The 16314-nt window shown below is 41.0% G+C and overlaps 1 protein-coding gene across 1 annotated transcript; it reads left to right on the forward strand.

Annotated features, from left to right (window-relative positions):
* The first annotated feature begins 4947 nt into the window (after positions 1-4947).
* Positions 4948-14888, forward strand: trim69 (tripartite motif containing 69). Its single transcript, XM_058411652.1, has 6 exons — positions 4948-5649; positions 8551-8646; positions 8720-8953; positions 10339-10361; positions 11704-11819; positions 12429-14888. Exons 1-6 carry the CDS (start codon positions 5155-5157, stop codon positions 12971-12973), a joined length of 1509 nt encoding a protein of 502 aa, XP_058267635.1. The 5' UTR covers positions 4948-5154; the 3' UTR covers positions 12974-14888.
* The last annotated feature ends 1426 nt before the right edge of the window (positions 14889-16314 follow it).

The following is a 16314-nucleotide window of genomic DNA, read 5'->3' on the forward strand; positions in this document are numbered from 1 at the left end:
TGTGCTCCAAAGCCGAATTTTCTCTAATCCTGAAGTTCCAGAGAAAAACAAATATTTTGCTCATTTTCCAAAACGTATGTGTGGCCATGGTTTGCTTAAAGCCTAAATTTAAAGAAGTCCCAGACCCATGCATTAACATGCAAAATCCTCCTTATGAGGATATGAACATGAGTGCAATACAATTTCCTTCCACTCCGAGGATCGCAGCAGCCGTATTGTCATGTCGTCCAACTCTGATGTCAGAGGCTGTAACCTAATCCATGCTGACAACCCATGGTGATGACCTCAGTGGGAATTTCTCTCCTCTCCTTTAACTCTCTTCAGCTATGGGAAAGTCCATGTTGTAATTTGTGGATGGATGAGCTCAAACATCCTCATGTCACTGAGGGTCAAGAACTCCTGGTGTCCTGTGCTTTGGAGTATTTCACTTGTAAAATAAAGGATATATGGTCCACATATCCAGTTCGTTTAGGATTCATAGCTACAGTGTCCGCTTTCACACACTTGACTACATGATGGAGTAGAGATAGATGAATTCGCAGTTTCACCACCATCAAATTATTCACCACATACAGACCAAACCATTATTAATATAATACAGACACAAAAACAAAGCAGTACAGAGAGCCCACATGGTCACTGCCCTCATTTTCAATCAGTCATATGTGGTTGCATCATGACCTTACTTATGTACATGGTTACTAATTTGTTCCATTTTGCTCGAAAGCAAACTGTAATCAACGTCACTTGTGACCATACTGACCATAGATGTCAAGCAAGATTTAAATGAATGGATCCAGCATTCACATAAGCACTCATTTAAGGCTTAAGGCCCACATGAAGAACTAGTGGAATATTTTTTATAATAATAATAATAATAATAATAATTTATAACGCATGCTGGATTCTAAGCAACCTCAAGACGTATCTACTTAATCATTCTTCGGAGCAATCCTCGAGGACGAGCCTGCAGTTGAAATGCTGTTCAACTTTGGAAATTAAAGTGAAATTGTAAAAAAATATAAATTGAATAAACAAAACAAGCAAAAAAATAAAAATAAATAAAGATTTGCTGTCACACACATAACCATGCCTGAGTTTTAGATATTTCAGTTCATATCATTCCCATCGGGAAATCGCCCCCGGAGACATAACAGGAAATATCAACTCGAGTGAAACAAAGCTGGAAGGAAGCTGAGCTCATACGATTTTCTCCAGCAGTCATGTGCTGATAATCAGTTCTACTGTATAACATAATCACAATATTCAACACAAGCAATATAGTCGTTAATATACTGTCACGATTTTTGTGTTTCATTCAGAAAGAGTTGTCTTTATTTGTCATATATACATTACTGCACAGTGAAATTCTTTCTTCACATATCCCATCCTTGGGGGTTGGGGTCAGAGTACAGGGTCAGCCATGATACAGCACACTTGGAGCAGGTGGGGGTAAGGGCCTTGCACAAAGGCCCAATGGTGGCAGCTTGGCGGTGTTAGGGCTTGAACCCTGATCTTCCAGTCAGAGACCCAGAACCTTAACCACTTGAGCTACCACCACCACCAAAATGTGGTGGTGGGCTCAAGGGCCTAATGGTGGCAGCTTGGCGGTATTGGGGCTTGAACCCTGATCTTCCAGTCAACTACCCAGACCCCATGGGCATCACTAGGCCATTTTAAGGGGGGGTCTTTAGCCCCCCTAACATTTCTACTCAGCCCCGCTGAAAATTCTACGATTCTCCATAAACTGTACACAAATTCGTGGTCACCTCAGTCCCCTTTAAATTTCATATGAAATGGTGGCAGACTTCAGCTCTTCCCTGTCTTTCAGCGCATTCTTCAATCAGCAGACTGCGGTGTCGCAGAGCGAGGATCAGAGGACGAGTGTGTGTGTGTGTGTGTGAGTGTGTGTGTGTGTGTGTGATTAGGAAGACTCGTATTTGGCTTGTTCAGTACTCAAATGTTATACACATCTATGCAATACAGTGGAATGCTGCAATAAGTTTACCATCCTACCCTGTTAGTCAAACCTTTAATTTATTTATTTATTTATTTATTTATTTATTTATTTATTTACTATTATACCCTTATTGGGGGCCCCCTTAAATGAAAATTCTAGAATTGCCTCTGCCAGACCCTTAAACTCTTGAACTACCACCACCACCAAAAAAGGATGAATGAATGAATTAATGCTCATTAAATTCAATCTTCGGACTTTTTGGTATGCGTAAACTGCACCAGATCAATCTGTCAAGTATTTTTCATAGAAACCACACCCCCCCCCATTCAGTGTGAATAATAACTGAAGCTCTTGAGTTGTAGGTGTGACTGATTGACTGATTAGATATTTGCGTGAAGGTGCAGTTGCTCATATTCCAATAAAAATTAAACATTTATTTCTCCATTTATGGAAGGAGTCTCCAGTATCAGTATAAACCTTGTAGTTTTTCCACCACAGGAAAGTCTTCACAATGGAGAACACTGGCAAAATTTGCTGAAATTTTTTGGGATGTTCCAATATATTAAATGTAACTGATAAACTGATCATTGTGAAATTCATAAAACAATGTAATTGCTGTGCTATTTGAAGGATAAACACAGATTTTAAGGTGCTGTTTTAGCAACATAATAAGGGGTGTGACAGTAACTCTGTTTCATGTCAAGCCATCACCCCACTGTTGATAATTTTCATCATGTCATCATGTTATTTTCTAACTTTTTTGGTATTTCTGTTGAGACACTACACCAAGAGAAGTTCCTCATCCACCTTGTAATACCGTGATTCAGATGTTGCTGGTATTTTCCTACAGTCTGTAAAATATCTGCAAATGAAAAAGGTCTGAGTGTCACTCTTCAGCTAGAAAAAAAAAACCTTTATGCGCAGTCCAGAAAAGAAATAATAGCTCCGTGACTGGGTTTGACCATAACATGATTCGTAAACGTCTCCTGGCTTGTGTAGCTTTGTTGTGGTTTTAAATGATTCCTCACCAACAGTCATTATGGAGTTAGTCATCACAGTGTCCAAAAAAGGTGGTGTCTGCAAAAAAGTGTTTCAGCTACATAATCATTTCGCTGCTATTTCTCTAACATGTGTGTATTGCATTATGGGAAACACACCTTGACTACACTCTAAAACAGGAGTAACAGGCAAGAGCAACAGGAGTGAGCTGGACTTTTTGATTGTGTTTTTGTGTGTTATTTAAGAAAGGTTCACTGTATACTCTATTGCCAAAAGTTTTGGGACACCCCTCCAAATCACTGAATTCAGGTGTTGTTTTTCAGGGGTTGGGCTCGGCCCCTTAGTTCCAGTGAAAGGAACTCTTAATGCTTCAGCTACATACCAAGACATTTTGGACAATTTCATGCTCCCAACTTTGTGGGAACAGTTTGGGGATGACCCCTTCCTGTTCCAACATGACAAGCAAGGTCCATAAAGACATGGATGAGTGAGTTTGGTGTGGAGGAACTTCACAGAGTCTTGACCTCAAGCTGATAGAACACCTTTGGGATGAATTAGAGTGGAGACTGCGAGCCAGGCCTTCTCGTCTAACATCAGTGCCTGACCTCACAAATGCACTTCTAGAGGAATGGTCAAAAACTCCCATAAACACACTCCTAAATCTTGTGGAAAGCCTTCCCAGAAGGGTTGAAGCTGTTATAGCTGTAAAGGGCGGAGCCAACTCCATATTACATTCATGTACTTGTAAAGGCAGATCTCCCAGTTTTGGCCTAAGGGGCCGAGCCCAACACCTGAAAAAACAACCCTAGAATTCAATGATTTGGAGGGGTGTCCCAAAACTTTTGGCAATATAGTGTATTATTTGCACTTGAGTGTCTGCTGAGGAAGAAAGCAATTTGGTTTCAGGGCTAGTGTGTTTTATAGACAACACGGTTTCATGACTTAGGTGTGAGGTATATATATATAAGGCTACAAAGGAGTAAATAATAATTACAGCAATTCTGGTGCCAGTGAGTTACTCTACATTTACAATTTTCTTTTACGATGTATGATGCTGTGTGTGGTTGTTTATTAGGCCATGGAGACAAAAATGTAAGGAAACAAAATGCAAGTCAAGGACTTTGCAATGACAGCTTCACAAATGACCAAATTAGACGATCCGGTGAGCATGCAAAAGCAGCATGGGAGACAAAGCCAACACCACATAATCTCACTTTGTACAGAGCATGATGTGAAACGTGTTTCGCATTAAGCTGAGTACTAATCACTTTCTCCGCTGGAGAGTTGTCTAGGGTTAGAAAGACGGAGTGGGTGAAAGTAGGACACATGTGGCTTGACTTACTGGACTGTAATGCTGACACATGCAGAGTCACTCCAGAGGGTTTTAAGAGATTTTATGAAGAATAACAGCAGCAGTAAACGCTCTGTACAGTACTTTGGACTTCTGAATCCGTAGTCAGTCAATTATAAACTACTCAACAGTAGTTTAATATGTGTCATGGACTCTTAGATTCACTCTTATCGAGCACTCGTAATGGGTCACAGGTTCTTGTGTATAGGGACGAGGATCTGTGCTCTTGTGATCTCACAATGATTTCAACTAGAACCCTTAACTGTCTCTGCTTTTCAGTAGTGTATTATTTCCCCGCCTTTTTTGTGTGTGTTTTTCTAGTGGCATGTTTCATTGATGTAGTATATTGTAATTCTGATGCATTTGTGTTATGTTGATGCACATTTTATAGTTTTAATTAGTTTTGGTTAACGTGCTGTTTTTAAACCTGCCTTATAATTAAACCTTGGCTTGTAAGGATGACGTCAAGTATTCAGAAAGCAAAGTCCAAAACAGTAAAACACACACACACACACACACACACCGTTCTGTTCCTGAAACGAGTTTTAAGACGCGAAACGCCCACCCGCCCACACTTTCCCAGTCTCCCCCTTTTCCTTTCTGACAGTCAACAGGAAGACTGTACCGAGCCTGCCAAAAAGACGAGAGAGAGAGAGACAGAGAGAGAGAGAGAGAGAGAGAGAGAGAGGGGTACAAGAATCTCCAAACTTCAGGTTGCTTCTCTCAGCAAGAACAAGACAAGAAAAGGATAAAAAGGGACCAGACCGATCCTGCTGCATGTGAGAGAGGGAGACTAATAACCTCTCCAAGAATTTTTTTACGCAAGAATAAGAAAACCTTCCCGATGTCTAACAAGCGACCCAAACCGGAAAAAACAGAAAAGCCAAAAATGGCGCAGCGACTAAGCCGGGATCTGACCTGCTCGATCTGCCTGGATTTATTCAAGCAGCCCGTGTCTCTCCCTTGCGATCACACCTTCTGCCATTCCTGCATTACCAACTACTGGAGCGGCGGCGGAGGCGCGCGCGCACCCGGTCAACCGAGCACCGGCACATCTGGCTCGTGCCCTCAATGCCGCAAAGTTTTCCCCGGTCAGAGTTACCGGCCCAACCGCATCGTGGCCAACATCGTGGAGAGCTACAGCCGGGAAATCGAGGAGGAGAGCGCGAGCGCATCGAGCAGCACACTGAGCTCGGCACCGCGTTGCGCGCGACACCGCGAGGAACTGAAGCTGTACTGCGAGGAGGAGCACGAGCTCGTGTGTCTTGTCTGTGCCGTATCCCAAGAGCATCGGTCTCACATGCTGGTGTGTGTGGACGAGGCAGAGCAAAAATACAGGGTGAGGAGAAGCGCCAAGAAGTGGCCTTATTGTGTAGTCCTAACACTTACACATTGTTGTGATCTTTTTAAAAACCTAAAACCTGTAAATTGATCTGAAGTGACCACCATCCTGGTCAGGGTTTTAGTGGCACATCGGGGAAAATTTACCTACGGTTGGATGCTATTGCATCACAAGAGACAGTGCACATGCATGTTCACACTTAGAGGCAATGTAGTGTTTCTAGTCTGCTTCTCTGCATGTTTTTTGGTCAGTTGGAGGAAACCAGAGAACCCAGAGGAAACCCACATGAACACAGTGAGAACATGTGAAACTCAGAACAGGGACCCTGGCTCTGTGAGGCACTTGTAAGAAGTATATTAACTGGTACTGACTCAGATCTCTCTGTGTAATTTATTTTAATGGCACTAATGTTTTCAAAAAAACGCAGAATGCAAACCACTTCCCTTGGCCACCCTTTATTAGAACAAACTACAACAGGCTTTTCCTTGATGATAAATTATAGGGTCTTATTTTAGAAATATAATTTGCAAGAATTTTAATATTTAATACATTCTCTTTCCAAGGACTTTGTATTAAATCGATTTTTAGCACAGGGAGCTGAAAGATGGACTTGCTCTGTCTGCGCATCACCCTGGTATTGCACTGACTCCAGAAACCAGCACTTCAGGGTCCTTGTTTTGATCTTGAGTTGCCCTTGCATGTTCTCCCAGCGTCCAAATGGTTCTCCTTTAGGTTTTCTGGCTTCTTCAGTCATATCAAAAACATGCCAGTTGTTGGACTGGCAAATAGCCCATAAGTGTAAATGAGTGTGTGTTTATAATGACCTAGTAGACTGGTGATCCAATCCTGCCCTGCACACAGTTTTCCTGGAATAGAGTCATGACCCTGACCATGATGAAGCACTTACTGAAGATGAATGAATGATAGCTGGTGGCTGTAGATTTAACTCTTAACAAGTGCCCTACAAGACTTTAGCAATTTCTTTACCATGTGTATGTTATTACTGATGTCCCGAGTAGCTGACGAATATCAGCATTGCAACTAAATTTAGTCCGATCTGTGGTCTGATCCACTCATGTATGCTTATATAATACTGATCTGACACACAAGATATAACATGTCTTGAAGTATGCTTACAATGTGCTTCATAGCTCATGGGTTGCTTAATGTGGCAAGCTTGCAGAGAGGATGTTACTATTCTATTCATGTCGGCTGATATACAGCAGTATGAAACGTACATTAGTCAGGTAATGTGTGGAAAAGATACTCTGAAACAGGTCATACTGGAAAATACAAGAAATTACAAAACAGTGAGTAATACTGGAGAAGGCAAAGAAGGTGATGCAGACCTGCCTGAGCATGCCACAGCTGATGCAAGTGAGACTAGTCATGTTCTCCCAACAAAAACAAATATAGTTAGGTAATACTGACTGAAGGCAGATACTTCCAAGTGGATAATACCAGTGTCTGCTATAAGGAATGATTCAGAGTGAAATGAGGTCAGAGTTGTATCGTGCAATAGTCGATTGTTTTCGGGGTGGAGTCAGTAAGTTAGAGAGGTTTGCATGAACCTCTTAAAAGTTCAGAAACGCCACTGGCTATACTTAGATGCTTGTGGACAGAACACATTCAGGACTCTCAACCAAGTCCACAACTGAGTTTACATCTGAATGTTTATAGAGTTTACAGAACGTGTGGGTGGTTATTGTAATCCTCCCTAGAGAAGCCAAATTTCCCTGTTTTTATTTCCAAATTTTAGCTATTCTACAGCCTTATTGCATTCTATCCCATTAACCCAGACCTGGTCTTCCAATATTATAGAAGTACAACATTTATGTTAAAATATTGCTTGACTAAAATAAAGATGAATTGATGGAAACAGAGGTGCATAAGCTGTTCCCAATGAAACTGGATTTACCGGATGTCTAGAAGCTGGAGGCTAGAGGCGAGTCTGGGATTATTATCTGGCCACTAGTAGTAAAGACAGGGACTACCAGAGCACTTTGGAGGTGAGACTAGGACCATTGGAATATAACTCATTGACTGCAGATCCACTTGTATAAATTTTAAAGGATCATTTATCCTGAAACTCTTGATCAGGCATGTGATCTAGGAACAAAAAATATAAATATAATCCTCGTTTCTGGATTCCTTGATTTTGTGTCAGTTAATACTGGTGCTGGAGGAGCAGATTTGGTTAGAATTATTTTCAAAGCCTTTTTGTTTAGACTGTTCAATCATCAGTTTTAAAACCCACTGCTGGCATCAGAACACGTGTTTCCAAGTTGTCACAATCTGATCCAGACTCTTCTCCTAAACAGGCAGGCTAGATTGAGGATGAAAAAGAGAGCTAAACAGAACACAGATCTAAGGGCAAGGTCAAATCAGTTGTCCCTCTTGGGGAATTCTTTGTCGAAAGTTCTTTGTGAAAACCTAAGAGTGTTAGCCTGTTAGAATTGGTTCCAGACTAGAACCTGTAATTAGAACCCATTAAAACGCACGAAACGACCGAAATAGGTTGAAGTAACAGTATAAACAGTTGTAACTAGAAAAACGCATTATTGCCCAGTCCCTGTTCCTGTTTTTTTTTTTATCAATGGTCTGTTATTTGATTGTGTCCACTTGCTGTTTGATAGTTTTCTGTTTTATATCACACTGTCCTCGTGTCTCTGTCTGTTTAGTGGATGTAAATTCGGGTCTTAGTTTCTGAGTCATGTCACTCATGTTGGTAACACATGCAAGATTTTGCAAGCATGCTAGACCAACAGAAGGGTATATAAGCTCATGACACTAGGTTCATAAGCATCGGGTGAGACCATGTATTGGGAAGGGAAATACCAGAATAGAAATATCTTGGAACGTTTGCTGTATTATTATTGCCTTTTTGTGTTTTATCAGAAGTCACTGAGCAGCTCGGCCACGGCACTTCAGGCAGAGCTGAACACGGCACTGGAGTGCGAGAGAGAGACGGAGGACGAGGTGAAGAAGCTGAAGGTAACTAGAGAGGGAAAGAAGTTGAAATTTTCATACATTATTGTGTAATAACTTTGCACTCTTTGCGTCGCAGGAACACACTGCAGACCTCAAGCAGCGCATTGAAGCTCAGTTCAGTGACCTCCACCAGTTCTTGTATCAGGAAGAGAAACTGCTCCAGGTGAAGCTGAAGACTGAGGAGCGTCGGGAGCTGATCCGACTGGATGAACACAAAGCGTTGCTGTGTGTGGAGATATCACGACTGCGGCGTGCTCTCTCAGAGGTCGAGGAAAAACTGAGGGAGCATGATCCATACACACTGCTGAGGGTCTGTTTGCATGAGAAACATTCGTTATATGGTGTTAGCCATTGTGATGGATAATGAGAAGCACAATTTTAGCGGTCCTAATGTTCAGGGTTGATTATTTCTGTCATACTAATTGCTGCTAATTACACTGCTTTAGATTTGCACGATTAATGGAAAAAGAAAATAAAGTATGTTAGTAAGGTTCTTGGCCATCAAAGTAGCTTGGCTCAGAGGTGTTTTGTTATGTTAGGTGCTTCGATGGTGGTGATGGAGAGTTTTGTCTAATACATTACTTCAGAATTTCCAAAGATGTGTGTGTCAAAAGCATGAAGGCCATATCATATGGTCTTATCTTACTCATTAGACCATTAAACGAGCCCTTGTGCCCTGCGGTTGTGCCCCGGGAGACATCCTGGAAGAGACCATGTTCATCAGAATAGAAATGTTTTCTTCGAGGATAAAGAAGATCAGTCAGGAGAGCTTTGTATCAATTGTTAGTGAGGACAAGAAAAATGCCAACAAGACCAGGGCTACCAGTTTTTTTCCTTTAATTTGTCATCCATTTGTATATTGGCTGAGAGTCACATATAATTCCACCAAAAAGAAAAGAAAATAGCTCTGAATCTGACCCATATGGCTTCCCATACTCGAGTTTTGACCCTTTTTGGTTCATTCATTGGCTCATATCCATATTAAACCCTTCATGTATGTAACTGCGTACCTATTGGTCACTGTAGTTACTGAATAATTCTTGGTAGACACTGTAAGTTAAATAACTGAATAATAAACTAGGATCATCATGGTGAATAACTGAAAATTAAGTATGGACTTTGGGTTGTTAACTCATGATTCCACCTGTTTCTCATTTCCCACCAACTTTTTTTTCCCCTCCTGTATAGTTCTTGCCAAGTCCTGTGTTTGTGCAGTAATTTAAAAATGTTGGTTTTCCTGAGGTTAGGTCCTTGGTTTTTCCCCTACTTTACTTGAACTCCTGGTTTGTTCATTTAGATCTTCTCTTCGATTGTGTTCACATGTCCCCCCTGAGCCCAGCTTGGTAAACGCCTAAGTAGAAGTCCTGCATTCGGGCCACGTTGCTGTCCTGAGTCATCTGGGTTACAAAAATACTTCTTTGTAGTGCACTCAGACTTTTGAAGCCGAATGCGTGCTTAGAGGCCTTGAGGGACCCGAAAGGGAAGAAATGCTTTGTAAGGAAAAAGCAGGAATTAATTAAGTGATGTCACTCTGTCCGATGGTGGAGATAAAACTTTGCAGCCGAGTGCAGCATGACGGGGATTTCCAGAGAGGGACAAAGTAAGGGGTGGAGAGTTGGAGTGGGCTGATCTCATGTGGAAAGACTTTAACCTGTGCCAAACTAATCAGTGTGTTTTTTTCCCTTTTCCTTACAGAACATAAAGACTCTAATTCAAAGGTGAGAGAAAAATCCAGGGGCATATTAAATATTTGTATTGTTAAATTTTCGCAGTGAAAATGAAATTATTGTCCATTTACACACTTGGTTAAACCAAGGACCCTAAAAATTAGCTGCCAGTTTCAAGGTTCTGAGTAGAGCCCTATGTGTTTACCTTTAGAAAGCCTGGAATATCCAATTGTTTTGTGTGCACTTTTAATACGCTAATTTAAATTTAATTCATTCATTTACAGTGAGCCTTCAATTTGATTCCTCTTCACATTGTATGTTTTAGGAGTGACTTATTTATAACAAATGTCTACCTACACTATACTGCCAAACGATTTGGGACATTTGCCTTTACATGCACATGAATGTAATATGGAGTTGGCTCCGCCCTTTGCAGCTTTAACAGCCTCAACTCTTCTGGGAAGGCATTCCACAAGGTTTAGCAGTGTGTTTATGGGAATTTTTGACCGTTCCTCTAGAAGCGCATTTGTGAGGTCAGGCATTGATGTTGGACAAGAAGGTCTGGCTCACCGTCTGCACTCTAATTCATCCCAAAGGTGTTCTATCAGGTTGAGGTCAAGTTCCTCCACACCAAACTCTCTCATCCATGTCTTTATGGACCTTGCTTTGTGCACTGGTGTGCAGTCTTGTTGGAACAGGAAGGGGTCAACCCCAAACTGTTCCCACAAAGTTGGGAGCATGAAATTGTCCAAAATGTCTTGGTATGAAGTTGAAGCATTAAGAGTTCCTTTCACTGGAACTAAGGGGCCAAACCCAACCCCTGAAAAACAACACCTGTATTCAATGATTTGGAGGGGTGTCCCAAAACTTTTGGCAATATAGTGTAATTGCTATGGGGCACTATTAAAACTATTATTTAAATATCGAAGGTACATGGCATAACTCTGACTCTACCCTATAAGGAGACCATCTAATAAAAGAGAGTGACTTGGTATGGAGTAAATTAGTCAAGTTAAGATTAACCTATAGGACAGGGATAGATGTGAAGGAGCTGGAGAGATCTATAGCTCAATTATGGTAAGCTGTTCAAAGGGCAACCATAGCCTGGACACTCTATGGAAGTGCATGAAAGTGTTACAGGTGGTGGAATCCCAACACTGCTCATTACCCTGAGAAACCCATCCCCACAGTAAAAGCATGGTGGTGGTAGCATCATATTACCCTTGGCCTCTTGGTTGCACCTTTGACTAAAACTCTCTTTACCCACTGTAAACCATGTCTATCGAACAGTCCACCTGGGTATCTCTGTGTTTTTATCTGTTGCTGTTCTTATATATCTGTCAGTCTCGCTGAATTTGATAGTTATATGATTTTATTATCTACTCTGTCTCAGGCAGCCACTGAAGTTTGAGAAACCGTCACTGACACCACCACAGCTGTGTGAGGGTCGATTTGCCGGGCCGCTTCAGTACCGCGTCTGGAAATCTCTCAAAGGAAGCCTCTATCCAGGTTCTCTAGGGTTTAGTTTGTTATTTTGACTGGTTGATTACATTTTAAACCAGAGAGTAATATTGAGTTATATTTTTTATGACAGCCTAGCATTTTTCCTTTCTATAAAAAAATATTTACTATATGAGTATATTTTTTACGTTAATTATTTTTAAAATAATTAATAAAAAAATATTTACTATATGAGTATATTTTTTAATTTAATTATTTTTTAATAATTAATAAAAAATATTTACTATATGAGTATATTTTTTACTTTAATTATTTTTTAAATAATTAATAAAAAAATATTGACTATATGAGTATTTTTTACTTTCATTATTTTTGAATAATTTAAAAAAAATATTTACTATATGAGTATATTTTTTACTTTAATTATTTTTTAATAATTAATAAAAATATTTACTATATGAGTATATTTTGTACGTTAATTATTTTTAAATAATTTAATAATTTGCTTCAGTTATTTTTTGAAGGATTTCTGGGATAGTTGATGGTTCTAGCTTTCGAAAGAGTTTCCACTAGAAACATTTTCTCATCAGAATGATTTTTAATAGCATGCAAGATTTTGAAAAGTGCTTATTGTTTTGCTGTAAAAATTGTGTGCAGTGCCTTCAGCCATCACGTTCAACGCGAGCACAGCGAACCCGTGGCTGAGCGTGACCCCGTCACTCACCTGCGTGCGCTACCAGACCTTCAACAGCTCTGCACGTGACAACCCCCAGCGCTTCGATGCTGCTCTGTCACTACTCGGCAGTCAAGGCTTCACCCATGGATGCCACTACTGGGAGATTGAGGTGTCGAGCAGCGCTGTGTGGACGGTGGGCGTCGCACGAGAGTCTGTCGCCAGGAAAGGTGTGATCAAAGCGCTGCCAGCCAACGGGTTCTGGACTGTCTCTCTCTCCTATGGTGTGCAGTACATGGCAGGGACATGGCCTCCCACTGTCCTGTCCTTGCACGAACAGCTGGAGCGAATCGGTGTGTACCTGGACTATAAGAGAGGCCTTGTTTCCTTCTACAATGCTGAGAGCATGACGCACCTCTACACTTTCCACGACGCCTTTAACGAGACGCTCTATCCTTACTTCAACCTCGGCTTTCTAGATAAAGTACACGAGAACGAGCCTCTTAAAGTGTTCATGCCCAAAATCTGAGCCTAAAATAGTACTAAAATGAGTGCAGTGTCGGGTCCAAAACCATGAGTTCACTACCAAGGGATCATCAGTTATTAAATCACAGTGTGAAACAATCCATTGTTTAGTGGTCTCATTTTAACTGTTTTTTAATTTTTTTTCCAAAGTCATTTTGATTCAATTTAATAGTGCTTTAGAGAGTTCGAACCCTGATGAAGTCATGGCAACATTTGTGTGGAAGAAACGTGGCCTTGCTCTTAGGGAGGGAGGCGTGGCATCAGCTCTCTGCCCTGTCAATCACAGCAACACTACCCAGTCACGGGCATCTTTTAGCTCATGCATGCAGAATAGAGCTTAGTTAAGATCTCGCTTTCCTCCGAGTGTGTTAAACCGTTTAACGATATTCAATTGGCTGTACCTTGGAGGAAGCACCTGATAGTCTTTGCCCTTCCTGGTTAGTATTTGCCGTGAGATGCCGGATGCGTGGCAGCTGCCTGAGACTAAATCAGGGAGAAAATTCATGGGAAATGTTCTTTATTTAACCTACCTATTTGGCCAGCAACTATGAGATTAAAGTATGATGAAGTTATAAACATGAATATGAGTTTATGCCTGGGACAAGCAGACCCATAAATCTGCTCAGGAACCTGGATTACTGATTTTGTCTACCTCCACGGGAACATTAAAACACTTCCGTGTGTAACTGGAAGGAAACATGAAGACTGAATGGAGAATCAATGTAAGGGAAAAGCTAAAGTTGTGAGAGTAGAGAATTAAAGGATTAGTCCAAGGTTTTTTTTTACTATTTTTATTTTTGTTGCTTTATTTTGTCATGTTATTATATTGAAAAATGTTGCTTCAGATGCCACAGGGGGAACAAAAATGGCAATGATCTTAGACCTCATAGTAGACCAGGCTGGACCTGGGGTAGATATGGATCTTTACATTCTTTATATATATATATATATATATATATATATATATATATATATATATATATATATATATATATATGTATATAGGAGGAATCTGAATTATACACTATGTGGCCAAAAGTTTGTGGACACCTGACCATTACCTTTTGTAGCTATAACACTCTTCTAGGAAGGCTTTCCACTATATATTGGAGCATGGCTATGGGGATTTACAAGAGGATGAGGAGGTGAGGAGACCTGGGGTGCAGTCGGCATTCCAGATTATCCCAACATTGTTTATTGAGTTTGTGGTCAGGGCTTTGTGCAGGACACTCTTCTCTCTTTGTGTAGGACACTCCACTACGACCTCAGTATAACCATGTCATCATGGATATAGCTTTGTGCACAAGGGTATTGTCATGCTAGAACAGGCTTGGTCCTCTTAGTTCTAGTGAAGGAAATTCTAATGCTACAATCATACAAGGACATTCTGTACAATTGGGTGCTACCGACTTTGTCCACAGAATGTGTGTACAAGTGTGAATTCAGATGCAGTTTCTCTGAGCCGTAAGCTGTTTATCAGAACAATATTGGAACCTATTTTTCTCATCAACTCTTGAAAAAGGGCTTTAAATGTTCATATATATGTTCAACCTTTATATGTTTATCATCTAGACCTGTGTAGCATATAATGTTCTAAATGTAATATACATAATACACATCATAACATTAGGGTATACTGGTATACCAATATACAAGGGCTATGCATTAATATTGTATTTTGTTTTGTAATTATCTAATTCCAGTGAATCTGTCCAGATTTATTGACTCTGGAGAGTTTTTACGTGTTAAAAAAATGCTAAAGGTGCTTAAATCAAGAGATATATCCAAAAAGTGCTGAGATCTCATGTAATAACCTCACATCTCTATTAAAAGCTATGAAGGCATCACAGTGTTTGAGAATATCCTGTAATCTGAGATGAATAAAATAAATGTATCAGCAATTCTTAACAAGCATTGTTGTGTCAGTTGTAATGTTTTGTCATGTGGAGATCTGTGTTTAATGTGATTTTGATATAAGATCTAAGTGTATTTAACTGGAAGAGCGCATGCGCAGTAACACCACTAGGGGGCGGAAACAGCCCGATTGAGGCCATAGAAATAAAATGAAACGTACACCATGGCCCACCTTTACCTTAAATATAATGTTAAGATGATGAACCACCGCGAGTTACCATAGCAATATCAGTGCTCCTTAGCATAGGTTCTACAAATCAGGCATAACATTATGACCACCCGCCTAATATTGTGTTGGTCCCCATTTTGCTGCCAAAACAGCCCTGACCCATCGAGGCATGGACTCGACTAGATCCCTGAAGGTGTGCTGTGGTATCTGGCACCAAGAATTTAGCAGCAGATCCTTTAAGTCCTGTAAGTTGCGAAGTTGGGCCACGATGGATCGGACTTGTTTGTTCAGCATATCCCACAGATGCTTGATTGGATTGAGATCTGGGGTCTGGTGCACAGGGGTCAGCATGGGCACCCTGACTGGTCTGCAGCAAACTGATTCACTGTGTATTCTGACACCTTTCTATCAGAACCAGCATTAACTTCTTCAGCAATTTCAGCAACAGTAGCTCGTCTGTTGGATCAGATCACACGGGCCAGCCTTCACTCCCCACGTCCCCACATGACCCTGTGGCTGGTTCACCACTGTTCCTTCATTGGACCGCTTTTGATAGATACTGACCACTGCATTCAGCATTTCAATGAAACCAGGAAGATCACTTCATTTTCATACACCTATCAGGCATAAGATTAGGACCAGCTGCCTAATATTGTGTTGGTCCCCCTTTTGCTGCCGAAACAGCCCTGAACTGTCAAGGTATGGACTCCACTAGATCCCTGAAGGTATCTGGGACCAAGATGTTAGCAGCAGATCCTTTATGTTGCGAGGTGGGGCCTCTGTGGGGCCTCCAAAGGATACTTACAGGACACTTTTGATATATACTGACCACTGCAGAACAGGAACACCCCACAAGAGCTGCAGTTTTGGAGATGCTCTGATCCAGTCATTTAGCCATCACAATTTGGTCCTTCCTCAAACTCGCTCAAATCCTTACGCTTGTCCATTTTTCCTGCTTCTAACACATCAACTTTGAGGACAAAATGTTCACTTGCTGCCTAATATACACTATATTGCCAAAAGTATTCGCTCACCTGCCTTGACTCGCATATGAACTTAAGTGACATCCCATTCCTAATCCATAGGGTTCAATATGATGTCGGTCCACCCTTTGCAGCTATAACAGCTTCAACTCTTCTGGGAAGGCTGTCCACAAGGTTTAGGAGTGTGTTTATGGGAATTTTTGACCATTCTTCCAGAAGCGCATTTGTGAGGTCAGGCACTGATGTTGGACGAGAAGGTCTGGCTCTCAGTCTCTGCTC

This window comes from Hemibagrus wyckioides, linkage group LG16 (assembly GCF_019097595.1).
Source record: "Hemibagrus wyckioides isolate EC202008001 linkage group LG16, SWU_Hwy_1.0, whole genome shotgun sequence".
Classification (NCBI taxonomy): domain Eukaryota; kingdom Metazoa; phylum Chordata; class Actinopteri; order Siluriformes; family Bagridae; genus Hemibagrus; species Hemibagrus wyckioides.

Bases quoted from the DNA above. Each gene is read 5' to 3' on its own strand.
- trim69 (XM_058411652.1), top strand. From the start codon at position 5,155: ATGTCTAACAAGCGACCCAAACCGGAAAAAACAGAAAAGCCAAAAATG. The intron at 8,647-8,719 runs GTAACTAGAGAG...TTTGCGTCGCAG, and splicing joins ACGAGGTGAAGAAGCTGAAG to GAACACACTGCAGACCTCAA. The intron at 8,954-10,338 runs GTCTGTTTGCAT...TTTTCCTTACAG, and splicing joins ATCCATACACACTGCTGAGG to AACATAAAGACTCTAATTCA.